General features: G+C 42.3%; 1 protein-coding gene across 2 annotated transcripts; it reads left to right on the forward strand.

Annotated features, from left to right (window-relative positions):
• Positions 1-616: 616 nt before the first annotated feature.
• RWDD1 (RWD domain containing 1) lies at positions 617-18,681 on the forward strand. 2 transcript variants are annotated; one of them, XM_045011192.1, is made up of 7 exons: positions 617-786; positions 3,247-3,312; positions 4,979-5,109; positions 11,283-11,426; positions 12,992-13,124; positions 15,119-15,181; positions 18,180-18,681. In XM_045011192.1, exons 1-7 carry the CDS (start codon positions 714-716, stop codon positions 18,290-18,292), a joined length of 723 nt encoding a protein of 240 aa, XP_044867127.1. In that variant the 5' UTR covers positions 617-713; the 3' UTR covers positions 18,293-18,681. The 2 variants fall into 2 exon arrangements, with proteins under 2 accessions (XP_044867127.1, XP_044867128.1); XM_045011193.1 differs by lacking the exon at positions 617-786 and adding an exon at positions 3,422-3,488.
• The last annotated feature ends 4,660 nt before the right edge of the window (positions 18,682-23,341 follow it).

The raw sequence follows: 23,341 nt of genomic DNA on the forward strand, positions 1-23,341 counted from the left end.
CTGATTTTGCCTGCATGGTGTTTTTGAAGTCACACCGGAAGTCACGCAGTCCAATGCCAGACAAAACTATCTCGGATTTTGTCTGGCATTGCACAAAGCATGTCAGATTTTGTCCAGGTCGGGGGGGGGGGTGGGGGAGGACAAAGCACCCCAGAAGAGGACTGACGCCTGACTCCAAAACGGATGACTAGCCTCGCTAGTTTACACTGGTTTAAAGTCCTTCAAACTGAAACACTCTTATTCTTATTCTGCATCCGAAGAAGTGAGCTGTAGCTCACGAAAGCTCATGCTTCAATAAATTTGTTAGTCTTTAAGGTGCCACAAGTACTCCTGTTCTTTTTACTCTTATTCTTGACTGTGTGCACGCATGGAATGAATCAGCAATAGCTCTTCCGGAGTAATTTCCCATTTAAAAGTGGATTAAGATGAACCGGAGCAAGCGTCCACACGGACCGCCTGTTACAGCTAATCCGGAGTCACTCCACGTGTAGACAAACCACACAGGGTGGAGGGGAGCGGCTGGCTGCCTAGGGCAGGCAACTCGGACCTGCCCGGTCGAGAACAGCGCTGGGAATGTGTCACGGCTTCAGCTCCTCCCCCTTGCCTGGGGAGCCGCCCATGTACCCAACGCCGCGCGGAGCAGAGTGCGCCTGCGCGGGCCGCCCGGGTGGCTGGGCCGTGGCGGAGCGTTCCGTGGCCGGCGGCGCGGGACCATGACCGACTACAGCGAGGAGCAGCGCAACGAGCGGGAGGCGCTGGAGTCCATCTACCCGGACTCGTTCACGGGTCAGCCGCGGCGGTGCCGCGCGGCGGGGGGGCCCGGCCCGGGGAGGTGGCGGCGGCCGGCGCAAGCTTCCCTGCAGCGGGGCGGGGCCCGCTCTGTGCTCGGCGCGCGGCTCCCCGAGCGCCTCCCGGCTGCTGCTGCGGCTGCGTGCCCGGGCTGGGAGCCGCGCTTTGGGTTGCAGCGCAGGAGGCAGCAGCCACGCACCTAGCAGCGCCCCGTCCTCCCCTCCCCCCCCCACCTGGGCCGGTGCAAAGAGGATCCAACGGGTGCGGGGTCCCTGGTCCTCTTTAAATACCCCGGTTACACGGCACAAGCCTCGCGGGAGTGCTGTGGAGTTACCCCTGGCTTCCCCCGGGGGGGGGCAGCCGACCCGGGCTGGCTCCTCTGCCACCTGCCCCGCTGAGCAGAGCGACTGGCCTGCGCTGGGCTAGTTCTCACTAGCCCCGGGCTGCTCCCGGCCCCTCCCTAGGTTCCTGACCTTGAGTTGATTTTCGTGTCGTGTATCAGTCCGGCTTCTGTGGCACCCCTCGTTGCTGCTAGGCCACAGCACTCCTAGCTCACCCTGCTCCAGCAGGACGCGGGGGAAGCTGCAGGGCGAGCACCTTTGGGCGAGCCTTTAACCTGGGTGGAAATTAAAGACAAAAATGAGTTAACTTGATGCCCTGTTTCGCTTTCCTTCCCTGTTTCTGATCCTCGCCAGGCATGTGGCATTGCTGAGCAGGTAACAGATGCTCGTGTTGCCTCCCCACTTGTTGTATTACCAATACCTGGCTTTTTTTCATAGTTTCACAGGCCAGAATGGAGCATTGTGATAATCTAGTCTGCCCCCCTGTAAAACACAAGACACAGAGCTTCCCCCAAATAATTCAGTTTTGCTTATTGCCTTGTAAAGACCTGTGAGGTAAAGTGGCAGTAAATCCGAACTCTTCTCATTCTAGACTTAATTAAATGTGCAAGTGCTGGGGTTCTTTCTTTTTCAGATTCTTATTTGTCTTGCTGAAGTTAGTTTAGCTTGTTGTTAAGCCAAATTTATTACCAGTGACTCAAGATGCAGAATCATTGAACATAATGAAGTCATAGATTAAAGCTGTAAAATGCCATTTGAGCTGAGCCAACTCTCACTGCCAGGATTTCCTCAAGCCCAGAAAAAAGTGTTTTGTAGTTTGCAACAGCAACAACAGGGCTTAGGTCAGATTTTAAGACTTTTTGATGAAAATTTGTTCACTTGCTTACACTCCTGAATAATCAGGTGAATTTCACTCTGTCTTCCCAGTGCAGATCCAGAACATGGGCTGTAATAGAGTCCCCCTGTGGCCATTACTCCAGGCAATGTGCTACAGCCTCTCTGAAAAAATTGTACAATGAACTGGAGCCACTAATCTGCAAAATTGTGGGTCTCATGTGCCCATCCTTCTTCCCAGATTATGCACAGTTGTCAGAGACATCCCCCCCCCCCTTGTGGTGCCACTCTTCTAAGGGCTCCCTACATATTCCTCATAAAGCAGTGGTCTCAAACTTTTGTACTGGTGACCCCTTTCATACAGCAAGCCTCTGGATGTGACCCCCCCCTTATAAATTAAAAACACTTTTTTATATTTAACACCATTATAAATGCTGGAGGTGAAGTGGGGTTTGGGGTGGAGGCTGGCAGCTCATGAACCCCCATGTAATAACCTCATAACCCACTGAGGGGGTCCCAACCCCCAGATTGAGAACCCCTGTCATAAAGTGTGGTTAGGACTTGGTTTTGTGGTCTTAGGTTAATTTAACTTCCATCTCTAAATTGTTCATGTCAGCAATTAATTTCCTACAGCTGTCATATCACTTCCAAAGTTAAATTGCTGATTCTTTGAGGCAGGATCCAAGCATTTCTATTTGCTCTGAAAAGTACATCCCACTTTTCCGGTGGCTTTTTAAAAATATCTGTAGGAGCTTATTTCTATTTTGTAGAGTTGATACATATTCTTCCTGTAATAAAGATAGATATGCACCCTTTGTGGTTCTTCTGCTCATCAGTGAGGCTGGTAATGAATGAGCAGCTGCATTTAGACCCAGAAAGCACCTGGTATTCAGTATGCATATAATTAATTCATAAACTAACATATTAACCTTATTTTACTCTAATGCTTTGTTCTCCTATATCCTTACAGAGAAAAACTTAATCAAAATTAGATTTGCACTGTATCTATATCCTTTTGGTGGACAAACATTTTGTGTGAGATAGATACATGTACACTCTGTAATAGCAGAAGAACAAAACAGACATTGCATCATCAAGAAGAGAAAATTCTTAATCTAGAGAAAAAAAATTAACGTTTTGGAAGCTTCTTAGAGACCTAAAGATGTTCCGGTTTAATGAAATAATAGGAACAAGGTAGAACCAATGTGCTAGTGAAGAAAAGGTGTCTGACTTTAAAACTCTCATTTATTTACTATTTCTTTACTTTTTTTTTTTTTTACAGTGTTATCAGAAAACCCAACAAGTTTCACTATCACAGTGACATCTGAAGCAGGAGAAAATGATGAAAGTAAGTTGGTCATGGGGAAAACTTTTCTTTATAACTTTTAAAATTATAAGGCCTGATTGTTTTAAAATATTATCCCAAAAATCTGTGTCCTTTGGGTTATCTCTAATAGATATAATATGAAATAACCTGCTGTGGGAAATCTGGTTGGCCTCGTGTAAACGGGCTCTGAATATCGGGTAAGCCTACAGCGGTAGTTGGTGTTTCAGAATAGTTTACAATTATGTTTTCCTTGATCTGTTATTTAAGAACTCTGAATCTACTGTTAATATGTTCTGATCATTAGACTTGCCCAATCAGAACAATTCCTTGTGATGTTTAAAGTATAGCTTACTGTTACCTCTAGAAATGTAAAAACAACTAGGAGTCTTTGTGGCACCTTAGAGACTAACGAATGTATTTGGGCATAAGCTTTCATGGGCTAAAACCCACTTCCTCAGAAGCATGGAGTGGAAAATACAGAGGCTAAATTTGTTAGTCTCTAAGGTGCCAACAAGGACTCCTTGTTGTTTTTGCTGATACAGACTGTCGCTCTGAAACCTGTCATTAGTAGTTGTTTGTTGACTGGGTGTGATCCTGCTTCTGTTGAAGTCAGTCAGAGCAGGTCGTTAATCAGTAAAACATGACAGTCTATGTAAAGTGTAGATTTGAAGTGTATAACACAGGGGTAGGCAACCTATGGCACGAGTGCCGAAGGTAGCACACGAGCTGATTTTCAGCGGCACTCACACTGCCTGTGTCCTGGCCACCGGTCCAGGGGACTCTGCATTTTAATTTAATTTTAAATGAAGCTTCTTAAACATTTTAAAAACCTTATTTACTTTACATACAACAATAGTTTAGTTCTATATTATAGACTTATAGAAAGAGACCTTCTACAAACATTAAAATGTATGACTAACATGCAAAACCTTAAATTAGAGTGAATAAATGAAGACTCGGCACAGCACTTCTGAAAGGTTTCCGACCCCTGGTATAGCAGTTCAGAATTGCAGGAAGCTCTGTCAATCAGTCACAGTAATGGTTCAGTAGGTCTTCATATCACAGACTAGCTGCTTAGTACTCAGTCTCTGGTCACTGTACAAATGCTGACTAGGGTATTTACATACCAGATATTGTGGTACAAATAGGCTATATAATGGTTTGGTGCAAGACATTTTTTTGGTGGCGTGGTGTACTAGATTGGCACTGAACTGGGAGCAAGGAACTCCTGAATTCTAATCTTGGATTTGCTGCTGGCCCACTGTATAGTCCTGGACAAGTCACTTAATCTCTCTTCCTTACTTTATTCTTTAAAAAGCGATATTGCTTGCTGATCTGCAGTACCTCAGAGGAGTATTACGTAGACTAATTACTGTTTCTAATGTGAATTGAACATGTAAACAGCTAGTAAGTGCTAAGAATTATCTCCTGTGTAATGGATAACTTTTATAGCACATCTGAGGGTTAATGATGAGTTGAGATTCGTATATTATATTCAAACCAACTGTTGTAATTACAGCATGTATGTAAGGTGATAGTTTCATTTTTAAAATACTGTTTTTATTTAAAAACCTGTTGTGGATTGTTAGAATAGCAATATTGTTTTGTTTAATATAAACTTTAACATTAAGAGTTAATATATATGAAGTTTGAGGCTGTCACACTAAGATTGCCTTCTGTACCATAGCTGTCCAGGCAACCCTTAAATTTACCTATGGAGAAAAATATCCAGATGAAACTCCACTTTATGAAATATTCTCCCAGGAGAACCTTGAAGATAATGATGTCACAGACATATTAAGCCTTCTAGCACAACAGGTAAGGCAAATTAAGAATATATTGACTTTCTTATTGATGTCATTTCACAAATCATTGGTTTGAGAGGTGAATTAGGGACAGTAAATTCGGATACTGACCAAAACTTAGAAGAGCATATGTCTTATGAATTGGTTTGTGCATTCTGCTGTGGGGAGTCACCCTGACATTAACTTGAGTTTAATTTTCCAAACCCTAAGACTTTGCTTTTTGACTGTTATAAAAAGTTGCCTAGTGTACATTTAAAACAAAACATTATGCTCTTTTTTTTTTAAATGCCATGTAAGAGTAACAGTTCAGCCACATAAAAATACATGATCAAGCTTCAGCAATGGTGATGTTAAACAAGGTACAAAGAAGAGCTACTAGGCTGATTGGATTTTGGAGGGCCTATTTTATGAGAGCAGACTAAACGAGCTTGGCTTGTTTAGCCTGTGGCCTGGTCTACACTACAATATCAGTGGCTACACTACAGCCTTGTTCTTGACAATGTAAGTGCCTACTACACCAACATAGTAACTTCACTTCCACGAGAGGCCTAGGGCTTGTGTCGGTGTAGTTAGGGTGAGGCAGTGTCTGTACAGACACTGCATTACTTACTGTGGCTGTTAGCCGTCTTGTCAGTTTCATAGCAGGAATCCTGAAATTGACAAGAAAGCAAGGCAGCTAGAGCAAGACGCAAGAAGCTCCAAGTGGCTTCTTGCCCCTAGGAGGGAGTAAAGCAGTCTGCTGGGGGCAGCCAGGTGCCTGGTAGGGAGCTGCCAGCAGAGCTAAGAGACCGGGTTCTCAGCTCCTCACACTGCCTCTCTTAAAATGCTGGAAGAGCTCCTGGGGAGGACGCTCACCACCAACCACGGAGGGTAGTGTGGACATATACCACCACAGTAATTTCTGCGGTAAAGTTGACCTAACATAGTTCGACTTATGTTTCTAGTGTGGAAGAAACAAACTCCACTCTCAGGTTGGAAGCAACAAAATCAGAGACAGCTTTATTCTGGACATGCAGTTGCAAGTGAAGGAGACAGCTGACAGAGAGCATCTCTGCCTCAGTTTCTCCAAAGTACAAGCAAAATCGTACAAGCATTTATACCTCTTTGTGACGTCCATTAATTAAAAACATCTGCATTTTATTTAGGCTCTTTGCTATCTATTCCAGTAGTTTCTCTTTCTCTTCTCAAACATCATTATCTCAAGGCTAGGTCACACTGACTGGTCTACTGTTTTACACTCGCTTCTGATATGAGCCCTGCTTCTACAGATCTCGCGATATTAGGCTAAGACTTGACAGAACACTTGCTCTGTCTCTGATACTTAAATGGCTGCACTTAAACCCTCTTTCTTTCCTTGCTTCCGCACTAGTATAGATTTACCCTAAGAAAATGAAATCTGCAATGGGATCTGATTGCTTCCTATAAATACATGAAGGGGATAAACACTAGTGAGGATGAAGAGCTATTTAGTCCTTTAGAACAAATTGGTATTAATTGGTCATCAACAAAGTCAGGCTAGTAATTAGAAGGTTTCTAACTGTCAGAGAAATGAGGTTCTGGAACAGCCTCCCAGTAGGAGATGTGGGGCAAACAACTTAGTTTTAAGAGAGAGCTGGACAAATTTACAAGTGGGATTGTATGAGAGATTTGTTTGTGATGGTCGGGAGGCAGGGCTTGGTAGCCACAGCCCTGAGGATCCTTTTTGGTTCTTGTCTGATATTCCTAAAATCTCATGCTCAAGGGCTTCGGCCAGTCACTTGTTCAGATCAGGAACAGATTCCCCTATCTCCCGCTCCACACCCCATTTTTTTCCTTTTCGTTTTCTCTGAAGCATCAGAGATGGCCATGACTGGAGATGGGACGTTGGATGGCGTGGGCTAACTGATCACCATATGTGGGGGTGGGAAAGAATTTCCCCCCAAGTCAGATTGGCAGTGACATTGGAGTTTTTTGCCTTCCTTTGCATCGTAGGTGCATGTAGCTTGCCAGGATCATCCGGGTGTATTTCACTTAATGGATATCCTGCCATTGCAGAGGTCTCCAGCACTGGTCCCTCCTATTCTCTGCCGGTGGCACATAATAGTTTAGTCTACTGTGGGCTGTAATTCTTTGGTCTAATTTTGGTTGTTGGGTTTAGTGTGTGGGTGTTGGTGGCCTGTGATATACAGGAGATCAAACAAGATGATCTGGTGGTTCCTTCTGGCCTTAAACTCTGAGTATGACAAAGTAGGGTTAAGTTGGCTCCTGCGTTAAAGTTCACAAACACAGCAACAAAATTCTAAATAAATTGTTTAACACCTCTCATGCACCACAACTTTTGCTTGGCACAGATGCCTTTGATTGTATTTAAGAGTTTTGTGTAAGTAAGTTGCCTGATATTAAGACTTCCAAAATAAAGGAAAACTCACTAGGTCTTTGGACAACTAGAGTATAAGGAAGTATTAAAGCACTTAAGAAAGAAACTAAAATCAAGACAAGACCTTGCTACTAACTGTGAGCTAGCTGAACGATCCTAGCATGCATGTTTCTGGTAGGACTGGTAGCAGCAGTGAGGTCTGGGGACACAGTGCTGAGATGCGGCCTTAGCTACCGTATTGGCTTGTGCGAGTAATTAGTAAGCACCTATGAGTATGTCTACTCTGCAGCTGAGAGTGAGCCTGTAATGGCGGTACTGTTATTTTTAGCAGCTTGGGCTCTCAAGCCCACCCAACCCCTTGGGTCTGAGCTTGAGCTACTAACCTGAGTCCCCTCCAGAGCCACAGTGTCCACTTCGCTATCTTTACTGTGATGGCTCAAGCTCCGTTAGCACTGTCCCTGCCAGCAGGTATATGGGATCTTGGGGAGCAATTACCACACGGGTGGGGTGCAAAATAAACTTTATTAATAAAATGCAAAAACAGGGAAAATTCAATAGTGAGGGGTATGGGGTTTGTTAAGGTAGACAATTGGGGAGGGGTTTCTTTTTGGTGAACAGTAAGGGGGTTTCAATAGTGGGGTACAATACAGCATGATACAATACAGTGGGTAACCAACTAACACTGAAGTATAAATGTAACAGGTAGCTAGCGATTTCTATGTAAAAAGGTGTGTCACAGCAGCATATAACCAACTAATAGTTATGGAAAAATGTTAAATAACAAACAATTTTAGGTAACGTGTCACAGTGGTGTAAATGTAGAATGTGAGGTGTATCAGAGAGGAAAAAGTAACCAATGGGGTTTTGTGCTAGACTTCAGCAATACAATTGAGGTTTGGCAGTAGGAGCACAGAGACACAGACACACAGAGCAAACAGGCTAGGAAGAACAAACAGGCTGCAAGTTTTAAGCAGCAGAGAGAGTGTAACAAGGTAGAAGGACACAGAGAAGCTGGGGGGGGTGCAGTGGGAAGACAGACTTAATTACAATTATACAGAACACAGCAAAATCTTATCTATGATCTAGCTTAACCAAGACTACACAAATTAGCAAGTAACAAAACACAATGCAACAATTCTCTAAGCCTAACTTACAAAGTATAATGCTAAACTTAACTTAATGGGTGCACCTTATGCTAAGGATAGTTCCAGAGGGCTGAGTGGTGTGTGTCCAGGACACAGCTCCAAAGAAGGGGAGGGAGGGGGTGACTGCAGCAGTGGATACAGCTGAAAACAGTCCAAGGCAAAGCCCACAGGAGCAGAACTTAGCAGCAGCACAAACTTATTTTCAGTGGCAGAGTGCCACGGGGTTTAAGAGAGAGGTTTTAAAACACAGACCAAGGTTTAGCTTGAGTCTGTGTGCTGGGGAGACAGAGCCAGCAGCTAAAATAATAAAATAAAAGTATAGAAAGTTTCACAGAGGGATTCTTACCATCCCACAAGGCAGCAGCAGAGGCAGAAGCAGCAAGAACATCAGAAGGCTCGGTACAGTCTTGATAATCAGGAGATCTCTCAGGCAGCAATTCGTTCTTCGTGGGGGGGGGGTTCAAAAACGGGGGTACGCTCAAAAATAAAACGAGAGCGGAGAAAGGACCCCCAGAACCCCTGGCTGATCAGACCAGGCAGCAATGCAAGAACCTTTCTGAAGTCTGTTAAAAAAATGTCTGTTTATAAAGGCAAACCCTGGCAGCTTCCCGCCAGTAACTCTGATTGGCTCCCCCTCTTACAGGGAGGAGAGAAGGCAGAGAAAAAAAAAAAACTGCAGGCAGCCACCAAGACATGTTTGGACTAGTCCTGAGCCCAGAGGTATGACTCATGCCCAGGATCTTAAAAACACAATAGGTCTTGCAGCTCTGGACAGAGCCTACCCTACACTAAGCCCAGGTTTTAACAAGGTGATAACAGGACTAACCCTTTGAACAGGGCAGTGGTCCCACTTAGCATAGGTGGCCATTCCTTTGAGAAGGGCAACGGCTCTGGTAAACAACTTAACAGCCAGGGAGGGGCGGCCACAGAGGAGAACAAGAACAAAATGGAGTAAGGGGGCAGCTTTAAGGGTATGGCTACACTGGCGAGTTGCAGCGCTGGAAAGCCTCCACCAGCGCTGCAATTAGTAAGTGGCCACACCTGCAGGGCACTTCCAGCGCTGCAACTCCCTGGCTGCAGCGCTGGCCATACACCTCACTCAGCATGGGGAATAAGGATTCCAGCGCTGGTGCTGCAGCGCTGGTCATCAAGTGTGGCCACACACCAGCGCTGTGATTGGCCTCCAGGGTATAAGGTGTATCCCAGAATGCTTTTATAAATTACTCTCTTTGTTTTTTTATGCAGCCTCTCTTTGTTTTGTTATGAACGAGCTCCGATCCAAAAATCCCCTCTGTTTCACTCCCTCCCTGCTTGCCTCTCATTTGATTGTTTACAGCCAGGTACAGATGATCGCAGCAAACAGGAGCTCTGTTTGTTTTTTAGATAAGCTCTGATCGGAGCTCGTTCATAACAAAACAAAGAGAGGCTGCATAAAAAAACAAACAGAGCTCCTGTTTGCGGTGATAATCTGTACCTGGCTGTAAACAATCAAAGGAGAGGCAAGCAGGGAGGGAGTGAAACAGCGGGGAGTCGTGTTGGCTGCAGGCTGTTTGCAATTAAGAGTTAAGACTAAGGGGTCAGAAACATGTTCTGATTTTTCAATGCAGGAAGCTAAACACACAGTGTTGGCTCCAAAAATCCCCTCTCTCTTTCCCCCCGCTCCCTGTCACACTAGACCCCACTCCACCCCCCTCTTTTGAAAAGCACGTTGCGGCCACTTGAATGCTGGGATAGCTGCCCATAATGCATCACTCCCAACAGCGCTGCAAATACTGCAAATGTGGCCACACACCAGCGCTGGTAGCTGTGAGTGTGGCCACACACCAGCGCTGGCCCTGCACAGCTGGATGACCAGCGCTGCAAACTGTAAGTGTAGCCATACCCTAAGAAACAAAATGGAGCTGTAACAGACAAGCACAAGTCAGTCTACTGGGCTGGAAGGCTTGCTTTGAACTGCAGTATAGACATACCCAGAATGATTCTAGGAATTCATCACTAGGGAGTTCTGGTCCCCACCTGCTTTAAAATTATTTAATTTAACAAACACGTTCGGGCTTTTTTGGGTTAATTAGCAGCACCCTGTATCACCTTCCTGCCAAGAGTGCGGGCTATAATCAGATGGTATTAATAACCTGTTGTGAAGATAGTAATTAGGGACATAAAAGTGTTTAGCCAATAAGTATCAGTCTTAATGGTTTTGGTTAATGATTAATCTCCACTGCCAGCCCTGCACCTGAGGTCCCGGCTGCTGGCCCGAGGTCCCGGCAGGGGGATCTCATGTAAAACGTGGGAATGCTGCAGCAGCCCCCCCCCCCGCACCTATAGTTCCCCGCCTATGTGAACTCCTTCATGGTTAATCATTTAATCAATAGAATTTTAATAAGTTTAATGGTTACTATTTTTAAACCCTATTTACATCCCTAATAGTGACCTGAGAGAACAGTGCTGATGTTTTGCTGCTCTTCCCTCCTCTCTCACCTAGGATCATTTTAAGTGGCTTAAACCCAGTGAAATAAATTTGACTAAATTTCCAAAACTGGTGCAAGGCAATTCAGCTGTGAAACTTGCATTCCTACAGGACTAAGCATAAACACTTTCCAAACAGGTGTAAGGTGTAACCTCTCTGTCCACAATGAGTTTGCCTAGTGAATTGCCTGTCTGGGGCTGCTGCCTTTTATGTTGCAGGCAGAAGAGAACTTGGGGATGGTGATGATCTTCACTCTAGTGTCAGCTGTGCAAGAGAAATTAAATGAAATAGTGGATCAAATAAAAACAAGGCAAGAGGAAGAAAAGAAACAGAAGGAAAGAGAAGCAGAGGAGGCAGAAAAGGTGGGTGAAGTATTCCATTTTCAACTAACAATTTTTTGGTCTTCCTTCCTAAAGCAGCTGTGGTTGCTGTACGATTGGCTAGTAGTAGAATTGTCCCAGACACACACAACTAGCAGAACCAGAAGCAATATTTGAAACTTCAGACGTAGCCACACACTGAGCACAACTTCATTGATTTAATAAATCATAAATATTGCACTTTCCGGGTTGAATCTTTCTGGTATTAACGTTCTGGCATAATAGTTTCTGGCACTGCTTTAAAAGCTTTGGGCATGTCCTCTGACCACTCTACTCCCTTTGGACCCCCAAACAGCACAGAGAGTGGAAATTGACATCATCCCTCTAGTCAGATATTCTCCCCTGAAATGAGAGAGTGCCCACTTAGTGCAGAGATGGTGTTAACCAGCTCTATGCCATCCTCCGTGTGGCTTTCATTTTAAGTGGAAGGAAGGGATAAGGAGAAGAAGGGACTAGAATATATTGGATTACCCTCATACTGTTCTCAGATGTTGAACAGTTCCTGGGGCACTGTGGCCGGCTGTTCAATTTTCTGATGCCTCCTCTCCCTCCTTTATAACATGAATGCCACCAAGAAGAGGGGTAACGCCACTCCTCTGTCTCAGTCGATTGACTTGATGGAAAGGAAGTTGAATGGCTCAGCCTCTAGTGTCATCCACACCCAATAGCCTCTTCACTGTAGCCCGGTATTTGTTTGCCACCACTAAGTGGCTCTTCCCATTCTCAAGATGTGTTAGAAGAAATTCCACCACTGAATTTTCACTTTGTTCAGTAGCAGCTAGGTGGCTGTAGGACTCAATATCCCTTCAGTTTGGATCCCATCACTGGTCTGTTCACACATTCATAGTCTTCGGTGTTTCCCTGGTATTTACACCTCAGAGTGCACAGCATTTCTGAAATCCCACATTATGAGGTTTGGCTGTGGGCTTTTACAAGCATAAAGCACTCTGGAAGCCCCATAGTATGGAGGAATGTGATTGCACAGCAGGGTCACTATGTAGTTTCCACATGAGGGTGGTGGTGGAAGGAACAATTATTCTCCTCTCCCTCCATGATATAGGACCAGCAAGACTCCTCCTCTATTTCACCCCTCTGTGGTACAGATATTAAATATAACCTTGTTCTGTGGTTTTAGGAATTTTAATAGCAAATATTCATATACAAAGCATATCTGTCCATCCTTACCACTCATGTACCAGCCCCTTGTTCATTGTGACTTGACCTAAACCACGAATAAGGTGCACTACCCACCTTTGCATATGCTGCTTTATCTTATTGGTATTACATTATAGATCCAAATCAAAACAGGGATTTTCTACAGTAGTTTTCTGTGAATAAATATGCAAGCTACACATAAAAAGCAACAAGAATGTCACTCTTTTCACTTTGTCTTACTGTAGTGTGGGTTAATTTGCTATAAGAAACCTAGTTAAAATTGGTGCCTAGTAGTTACTGCTTCTTGGCATACAATAATTTCAACTGTAAAGCGAATACTAATATTCAGTCTTTGCTTTGCCACTGATCTCTTAACTGTTTTTCTTTTGCAGCTATGTTTCCATGGCACTCCTGTTACAATCGAGAATTTCCTAAGCTGGAAAGCAAAATTTGATGCAGAGCTCCTAGAAATTAAAAGAAAAAAGATGAAAGAAGAGGAGCAATCAGGCAAAAATAAATTAAGTGGTATGACTTTTTGCAGTTTTTCTCCAAGTTTGCCAGCTTATCAGACCAGTATGTCAAATAATGAAACCATGTCCAAGAATTTTAATTTTTATACTAAAAGATTTGTCAGATGTCAATCAATGTCTGATTATTAACCGGGAAGATTTATCTTGTAAATTGAGCATTAGCCTTAGAAAGGAGGCTTGAGCATTTATGTTGGTGCAAGTGTGAGTCCTAAATATTTCCATTTTTCACATGAAACCCATTCACAGCATCAAGGAATGATGAGGAAAATTGGAAAGGGGAGGAAAATGGAGAGTGATACAATAGGATAGTCTGTATTGAACTGGGACATATAGATTGCCAGCTCCACATTAAATTATTCATCTGAATGTAGCTGTTGGTATTGTTTCTGGTTCGTTACTACAAAACAGTTGATATATTTGTTAATGCATGAAACAGGTAACCAGTATAAAGAAGAGACAATCTCTTGTGCTCTAAGAAGTTTAGAAGCCGGGTTTGGTGGTGGTGCAATATTCCTACTGTTCGTATAATTTGGTTTAGTCTGCCCTTATGCTATAAGGGGGGGCAAAATTGATACCAAGTGTGCAAAGCCTGAGTTACCTGTAAGGACTGTTTATGGAGGAAGAAATCTTTTCCCCCAGACAACTGTACAGGTTGCATGTGGCTGCAGCAATTACCTCTGGAGCGGAGTAGTGATTATGGCCTGTCATTGACCCCTTTCCTCCAATGGGATTACAGCCTCATAGATCTATATCTTCTCTTTTTAGAACCAGGCTGGCCCACTGAAAGTATCCTCTCCATGTTTAAAATCAGGGCAGTGCTGCAGAGCTTGGCTCCATGGCACAGAAAGGGTGAAGACCATATATAGACTTTCTGCTGGCTGGCCTCCCACACAGCTGAAATGCATCATTTTCATTGCATTTAAGCCAATTTGCTTGTGCATGAAGAGAACCAGGGTTGTGCCAACAAAGCAAATACTAATGGTGTAGCTTGTGTGGAATAGATTGATATCAGAGATGTGGTTTCAGATCCTGAGGTATTGACTTGGATGGGAGTTTGACTGAATAAGGACCTCTGGATTTGGCCTCTGAGTATCAGAGTTTTTTGCAGTATAGTTGTAGCCATGACCGTCCCAGGATATTCGGGAGACAGGATGGGTCAGGTAATATCTTTTACTTGATCAACATCAGTTAGTGAGAGAGACAAGCTTTCGAGCCACACAGAGCTTCTCATGTAACTTGTGAGGATATATATTAATTTATTAGGCTAAATTCATGGAAATGTATGTTTGAAAGGATTTTGCTAAATCTGACGTTTTCAGAAGCCATGTGTAGTAGCAATACAAATTTAGATGTCTTAAGCAATTTAATATGAACATTAGGCATGTTAAATGGTTTTTTAATAGATTGTAGAATCAGTATCAAATGAATTCCATTAAATTCTCGGAAGATAGGTAATGTGGGCATGGAAAGATTCATGTCCATTTTTATAAAAGGTTCCATTTTACTTTACATGGACACATGGTAGGAAGGGGAATCAAATACATGCTGAATGCAACAAATATGGGCTTGATTGGCCCAAGTCAGTGCATGGAGACAACGATCTGACCTGTTGCGCATAGATGTGATGGATTCTATAGTATTGCAGCTGAAATTGCTTTGCCCCAGGCCCCCAGAATCCTCTGGGCAGCCCTGCCTGAGGCTGCATTAATTCTTGCATGGAGCCCTTTTTGCAGGGCCTGTCTCACCTGTCAGGGAAGGAATCCCAGAGAGATGGACAATACCTGCCCAGAAAGCTTAAAATTTAATAGACAAGATAGGCAAAGAAGTATAATTTGAGCAAAATGCCAAAGGTACATACATTATCAAATATTACTTTGATGTTATTTAAATATCAAAATTATAAAATACTCTTACAAAATTTCATGTTACATGATTTTAGTAACTACATTCCAAGCTATCACTAATTTTAATATTTATTATTCCTTTTAGGAAAACAACTATTTGAAACAGATCATAATCTTGATACATCTGACATTCAGTTCTTAGAAGAAGGTAAACTTCTGTTTTTTTCCCCCTATTATTTGCACTATTGAAAGATTTGATTTGAAATTTGACCGCAGTGGGGTCGCAGCCATGCGGGGGGACACAGCACCTGCTCTGGAGCTGGCCGCAGCTGCAGGATAGGGTGTGTGGCCCCAAATGCAGCTGCTGCCAAGCCTCGGTCACAGAGGAGTGTGGGGGGGGAATGGCTCCACAGCAGCCATCAGGCCGGGGCATGTGGCCCCGGCTGCAGCCCCTGCCAAGCCTGGCACGTGACAGGGCTGGGGTGTGTGGCCACGGTGGAAGCCATGGTGGTTTGGGCAGCAGGGTTCTGATTCCAGCCAGCCCCAGTTGAAAGGCAGGGGCGCACAGTCCTGCTTCTGACAGCATAGAATTCACAGAGGTCCGGTAAAGTCATTGAATCTGTGACTGTCGTCACCTCCGTAACTAAATCCTATCCTTAGTTGTGGTTAAAAGTTGTCTTAAATGTTTGTTTAATGGGGGGAGAACTTCTTAAGTAGAAATATTGTGAAGTAGTGTTTTTTTAAAAAAAAAAAAACCAAAAACACTGAGAGCATTAGCAAAATATATATTCTTCAAAACCAGTTTTTTAAGAGTTTTAAGTTAAACCAATATAATTTTCCCATGTAACTAGGGCCTTATTAACTCAGTCAGTTGATGCAAAAGAAGCAATAGAATTCAGCTGTCTCTTAGACCTAAAGAGTCAAGAAAGCTATCAGAAGTAAAAAACAGTAAAAGCTTTTTTTGTCACTGATATTGGCAAATAAAACTCTGAATACAAATTGGGGAGTGTGTTTTTATGCAGGTCCTGCCATGTTGATGATGATGTCAGCAACTTTATAGCAGAAGAATAGACCCCTATGCACATTTTGTTTAAAGGTGTTCGGGTTGTCACCAAGTTTTGTTTTTCATGTAAATGACCTTTAAAGCATTAACTTCTAAACCGTATAGTGGTCCTAATTTAGTGTGCATCTGGTCCTGCTCCTGCCAGTGACAAAATGCCAACTGACTTCAGTAAGAACAGGATCTGGCCCTAAATGAGGATGTTGCTCTAGTGTCTTCTACCATGGGCACAACTGAGGTGTGCACGAGAATGAGTAAGAAACTGCGGTTTAGTTTTAAATAATTCCACTTTATTAGAGTGCCATATTGTAACTCTGAAGTTAATACACAATGGGAAGGGGGTGGATAAATCTCAGACCTTTTCTATATTATTACCTTTTAACTGAAAACAGAGGCCTCCTGTGAAATATGCACAGGTGAGAAATATAAGCTTGGGATTGTTTTAAGTGGCCAGTAGATGTCACCATTGTTCCATGCAGACCCAGCTGTGACATACTGGAGGTTTTATCAGTCCTTTATGTAGCTGTCAGAAGGAAATATGAAAATGTACAAAGCTGCACATTATCTCTGTGGACTAGTCTACACTAGAAGCGCTAAAGTGGTGCAGCTGTGTAGGCTGCGTCACAGTAGCGGGTCTGGTGAAGACGTTCTACGCTGAGAGAGCTCTTCTGTCGGCATAATAAAACAACCTCTGTGAGAGGTGGTAGCTATGTCCACGCTGGCACTTAGGTCAGTGTAACTTAACGTTGCTCGGAGGTGTCAAACCCTGAGCGACATAAATTATACTAGCATAACCTGTAGTGTAGATAAGCCCTATGATTTGCTATGACCACCACTGAAACCTTGAAACAGGTTGGTTTTTTTATTATTATTATTATTTTATTTTTATTTTGTGTGTGGAAGTACAAGTGTTTGAATTTTATTTGCTATGCCTTTTCCCATTAGACATCATAACTGATTTAAATGTAGAACTCTCGAATACATTTTTCATGTCTTTTTTCCATAAGTCTAGCCTTAGCAGTTCCTTAAAATATAATGTGGGGTTTTTTTGTGTGTAACCAATAACAAGGGATCAATGTATGAAAAAGGGTGGTTGGCTTTAAAGAAAAAAGTTTGTCAGGTTTTGTTGCTTCCTTGTAAATCTCATATAGCTTTGCAATTTCCCCCTCTGTATAAAGTAACTCATACTGTTTCGTGAGCTAAATTCATTTGGAAAAGTTTAGACTGTTGCTTGAGGCATATGGAAAGATCTTATGTTGGTCTAACCAGCATTCCTCTAAACTGCTATAGGTCACATGTTCTCAAATAACATTCCAGTAGTTGCTGTCCTGAAAGCGACGTGTGGCATTATGTGAGATGTGGTGGTTGAGGTGTTGTTTCTAATATTCCCATAGGCCCATATTTTGCACTTAAGGGTAGAGTAGCTTCATACACGTCATCCCATTGATTTTATTTATTTATTTACTTACACTTGTGTTTGCAAGATTGGGGCCATAGTTCCAGCTTCCAGGAATTGATGCACTTATCTTAGAATGAACTGGATAGTTTAGAACTATTGCCGTCTCTTGGAACTAGCAGTGGTAACATCAGTTCATCAATGGGCTGTGGATATTTTACCTATGTCACAATCAGCTCTGTTAAGCACTGGGGTAGGGAAAGCATCATTATTCTAGTTAATAAAAAAATTAGGTGGTGGTTGTTCTTCCACCTATCCCCATTCTGTTCAAGTCAACAAGTATGAATCAAACAGTAAAGTTCATTAAATTTCGACCAGCAACATGGAATGACTTTAAATAGTTGGTACCTGGGAATTGTTCTCTGTGGTGAAGCAGAGGACACAAAGGTTCTTAGACAATCTGATCTTTTCAGCTAGCTCAGAGGGTTTCAACCTTTTTTCATTTGTGGACCCCTAACAAATTTCAAATGGAAGTGCGGACCCCTTTGGAAATCTTAGACACAGTCTGTGAGCCTCCAAGGGTCCACGGACCACAGGTTGAAAACCACTGAGCTATCTGATGGAGAAGTAGCAGAGCAATGCGTCTTTCTTTTCTGTTTGAAGAATGAAGGAAAACCCCCTAATTTTCTTTTTCCCATTTCCATAAAAATCCATAGTAAAACACCATTTTGGTTTTTTTCACCCTTACAGCTGGAAACAGTGTGGAAGTGGATGAATCCTTGTTCCAGGAAATGGATGACTTGGAGTTGGATGATGAAGAGGATGACCCTGATTACAACCCTGTTGATTTAGATAGTGAATAGACTGAATTTGCTGAACTGGCTGTATCATTAGTATGCATGGACACATGTAGGGAGAAAGAGGCAGTCAGGAAAGCCACAGCATCTGTGGCTCTACCAAACATGTATTGGTTTTCATTTTTGAAGGAAAAAAACCAAACTCTTTTAATTTCAGGAGAATACTCTTCTGATGACTTTCATCATAATTAATAAATTGACTTTAACATTTCAAATGTGAAATGTTAGGCATATCGTTAATCTGTATGAAGTCAAGAAACCTATACATCTGTTCTCTCTCCCTTCCCACCTCCTGTAACTGCCCTTGAAGAGATCAGACATGCAAGATGAAAAGGTGCTAGAGCAGATGTTGCATGTGCCACAATATAAATGTGTGCTGAGCACCTATTCTGTTATCTTCAGCCTGAAATACGTGTGGAAGTTCTGGTGAAGAAATGGGGAGTGCTTACTATAAAACTGCTCTTATCTGTGGGACTCGACAGTGCTTCAAATACAACTTATTAATGGTGCTTCTAACCATTCTCATTCATTAACGGCTATAGAGAGACTGACTGGTGGTGACCTTCCAACTCAGAGTTCCATGTTAGATGATATCCTTCTTCTTCCCCATACTACAGCTGCACCAATAACGCTGCTGATGTTAAAGATAAAATAGTTTCTACATTATAAAGGTGGTTCGATAACTTTGCCATTTCAGATTACATAGGGTTTAAAATTTACATCTTGGATATGATTTTTTTTTAAAAAAGGTAAAACCAGAGCAGTGAAAACCCTTTAATTCCTCTTGTTTTCAAATGTTAACTTTTTGGCCATAATCCAGACAAAGAATTTGGAAAAAATAGTTCTAAAGGACACAAAGGCCTTAAAATCATTTTCAAAAGTTTGATGGATCTGTTTGAAAGAAAGGCAACTTCTCTTTTGAACTTGTGCAGTAGTTAGCCCTATTGAAAATGTTATGAAAATAATAATTTAATGAATGGGACTCATTTTCTACAATCAGCAGAGTACAAGACTACACCATTGTAGTTAAACTTGAGTCACAGTTCAGAATACTGTCTCTCTCTTTGTAATTACAAGGTGCCATGTTGTCTAGATGTGAATCTAGTTGGCATTACCATTGTTGAAGCTAACCATTGTGAAAGTCCGTTAGTACAAGATAGAGCACAAAGATCCAGCCAAGCTGCAGGAACCAACACGCAGATGTTAGCCCAGCTGTATTCTTGGTATTACAGTGGCATCAGCATGCTCTGTGCTTTGCTGCGCTGTTTTGTGTTCCACAGTAGTACATCTAGGAGAAGAGCAGTAGGATGGCTGGAAGATCACAGGCTGTGGAGAGAGGTGAGAAATGGAAGACTATTGCTAATGGGAGGAAGATGTAGCATCTTAATGTGGGTATAAGAGTAAGGAGGATGCTGTATTTGGCTTATAAAAAGTAACAGGAAAACATTTTAAATGAAGAAATAGAGGAAAGAGTGAATAAACCAAAGCAAGAGATATGAAGCAAAAGTGAATAACTGGAATGTGGCAAGGAGGCTAGCGAGACATGGAGGGAGGGGAGAAGACGCTATGCTATTGTAACTCCTCTGTGCTTATAGATCAAGCTGCAATAGATGTTTTCTATTGGTCATCAGTTATAAATGAAAATCCAAGGATCTCCGTGTTGCTAAATATTTTAGCAGGTTTACTTCTTGTTTATGAAGCTATGGTCTCTCTCCCTCTGATGGAAAAAATATTCATAATGTAATATAACATTTTTCAAAGATAACTTGCTCTTTTGTATAAAGTAGTTTGGGATACTTTGTACGAAAGGAACTAAGTACCGGTATGATTTGTTAGTGTATGAGTGATTGTTCAGACAATAACTAGGCATAAAGCTAATTTCAAGAGACAGGTCTCCGAATAAATCAGGAACAGGGGTTGCCAAGCCTCTAGATGATGAAGGGTTGTGTGTGCACTTAAATTTTAATGTATTTTTAGTATGACTATTTTAGCTATCAGGGCTTCAAACAAGTTATTTTTTTTTGTATGCAGAGTGTTTACTGCTATTGCCACATTTGTTTTGAGAACTAGAAATATTTAACTTTGTTACATATTTAGAAGTGAGACCCTTCAGCCCAGAAGAGCCTATGTAGCATGATAGTGTCACATTCTGGGGTGCATTTCAGACCTGTGAGGGCTTGCATCACTGCTTGGCCTGCAACGTTGGGTGCCTCTCAGTGCTTTACTGTTGTAGCTCCCAATCTGGGCCACCTACAACCAACCTGCCAGCATGCAGTGTCCACGTATAGCTACAGACATGGTCCAGCAACTCTGACCCTAGCAGCCTGTCAGCAGCAGACCAGCCACATTCTGACTTCCAGCAACCTTGGTTACTACTTTCAGGGTGACCCCAACACATTCCCAAATTTTCCCCAAAACGTGTTCTGAGCTGTCCAGCCCTCTTTTGAACTGTTCAGATATTAGAGGTCCTTTGCACCTGTAAGGGGTCAAAATTCAGCTGTTTGCTAGACTCCTGGAGTTACCAAACAGTTCAGTTTAAACACAGCACTGAATTAGTTTGTTAAAATGAAATTAGTAGTTAAAAAATGAAATAAGTTAAAACTTACCTTGTTAAGATAAATTGAGTACACGTATAAAGTATTAAAGTCAGAAATGGTTACAAGAGAAATAAAGACAAAATGCCTTCTAGTAGCCAAAACTTAACAAGCTACACTTGGTTCAAGGTAAATTCCTTACCACAGGTTCCCAGCAACACAGATGACCATATTCTCTGGTCATGGTTTCCCCTCACAGTTAAAGGGGTGGTTACTTAGTCCTTCTTAGGTGAAAGAGAGACAGAGGTAGGGAGTGATCCGTTGGGGGTGTTTTTGCCCCTCACTTTTATAGTCCAGTCACCCTTTGCAGTGGATTCTTCTAAGGATTACCCCTTAAAGTTTATTCAAACAGTAAAGAAGGGGACATGGAGTCTGGTGGTGAAGGCGGCTCCTTTTTCTTCTCCCTTGTGTATGCTGAAATGCAGATTTGCCTCATCTCCTGCCATTTCCCCCTCTTGCTCTCTCAAGGACCCTGTTTACTACTTATATGTACATTGAGGTAAACACACATTTCGTTGTGTAGGATAAACCCGTTGGACAACTTTTGCCAATGCAGGGCTGGGAGGGTTTGAACACGTGCTGACAGTGTCATACAAGGGGTTTTATAACTTTACATATAAAGTTGCTACATGTATTAAGAAGACAGCCTGAAACATAAGGCCTTGTATCAGAGGCCTGGTATGAGGCCTGGGATAAAGTAATGCTAATATAAAGCAAAGTTAAGTTGTGAGCAAGAGGCAGGCCCTGCTCATAGAATCTGGCAAGAACAGGCCTGACGTTGCAGAAATGCATATTCCTAAGTAGTGCTAGGCATAAGACTATATACGCAAACACATTCCAGAAAGATGGTCCCAGAACACCTTAAGATAACACTCCATCCTAACCATAAGGTCAGTGTGATGGATAGAGATGTTTCAATCAAACAACACATACAAGGTATTGGGTGGTACCCTAATACATCAGGGGCAATATGTAATTTGTTTGCATTGGTGTATAAGGATGTATCTTAGCAGGAATGTCTTCGGCCAGCCTAGGGATCAGTGGAAAGTCCCACCGCTGACTGAGATGCATCCATTGTCACGAGCATACCTGTCCTAGTATCCTTGTAGAGTCTGCCAGGTGCTATTACTGTGCTTCATCGACAATAAACCTGGCTGGGCGCCTTTGCTACTAAACCAAGTCTTGTGGTCTGATTGGGCAGTTAGATTGGAGTCTGCTGTACTGGCTATCTGGCCAGAGCCAGTGCAGCACACAGAAAGAACACACACGAACATCTGATGACACTACATACATTTTAAGATATTTTTGGCCAGAACATTACTAATTTCCAGATGATACCCTACAAAGGATATTTTGTACAAAAATAAATTACAATAGTGTGTATAAGGTGTGAATACAGGGGAGCTTTTGGTCACAGTTACAGAACAAGAGTATCTGTTCATATGATTCAATTACTTGTTTAGAAAGGTTTTAGTAGTCATTAGGGCTGTCAAGCGATTAAAAAATTAATTATGATTAATTGTGCTGTTAAACAATAACAATACCATTTATTTAAATAATTTTGGATGTTTTCTACATTTTCAAATATATTGATTTCATTTACAATACAATACAAAGTGTGCAGTGCTCACTATATTTTTTATTATGAATATTTGCACTGTAAAAAACAAATGAAGTAGTATTTTTCAATTCACCTAATACAAGTACTATAATGCAATCTCTTTATCATGAAAGTTGAATTTACAAATGTAGAATTATGTACAAAAAATACCCTGCCTTCAAAAATAAAACAATGTGAAACTTTAGAGCCTGCAAGTCCACTCAGTCCTACTTGTTCAGGCAATCACTCAAACAAGTTTGTTTACATTTGTAGAAGATAATGCTGCCTGGTTCTTGTTTACAGTGTCACCTGTAAGTGAAAACAGGCACTGTTGTAGCCAGCATCGCAAGATATTTATATGCCAGCTGCGCTAAAGATTTGTATGTTCTTCGATGCTTTGCCCACCATTCCAGAGGACGTGTCCATGCTGATGATGGGTTCTGCTCGATAACAATCCAAAGCAGTGTGGACTGATGCATGTTCATTTTCATCAACCAGCAGAGGTTGATTTTCAGTGGTTCAGATTCTGTAGTTTCCACATCAGAGTGTTGCTCTTTTAAGACTTCTGAAAGCATGCTCCACACCTTGTCCCTCTCAGATTTTGGAAGGCACTTCAGATTCTTAAACCTTGGGTTGAGTGCTGTAGCTATCTTTAGAAATCTCACATTGGTATCTTCTTTGCCAAAATGATACTCACATTGGTATCATTTTGTCAAATTTTCAGTGAAAGTGTTCTTAAAATGAACAACCTGTGCAGGGTCATCATCCGAGACTGCTATAACATGAAATATATGGCAGAATATGGGTAAAACAGAGCAGAAGACATACAATTCTCCCGAAGGAGTTCAGTCACAAATTTAA

This window comes from Mauremys mutica, chromosome 3 (assembly GCF_020497125.1).
Source record: "Mauremys mutica isolate MM-2020 ecotype Southern chromosome 3, ASM2049712v1, whole genome shotgun sequence".
Taxonomy (NCBI): Eukaryota; Metazoa; Chordata; order Testudines; family Geoemydidae; genus Mauremys; species Mauremys mutica.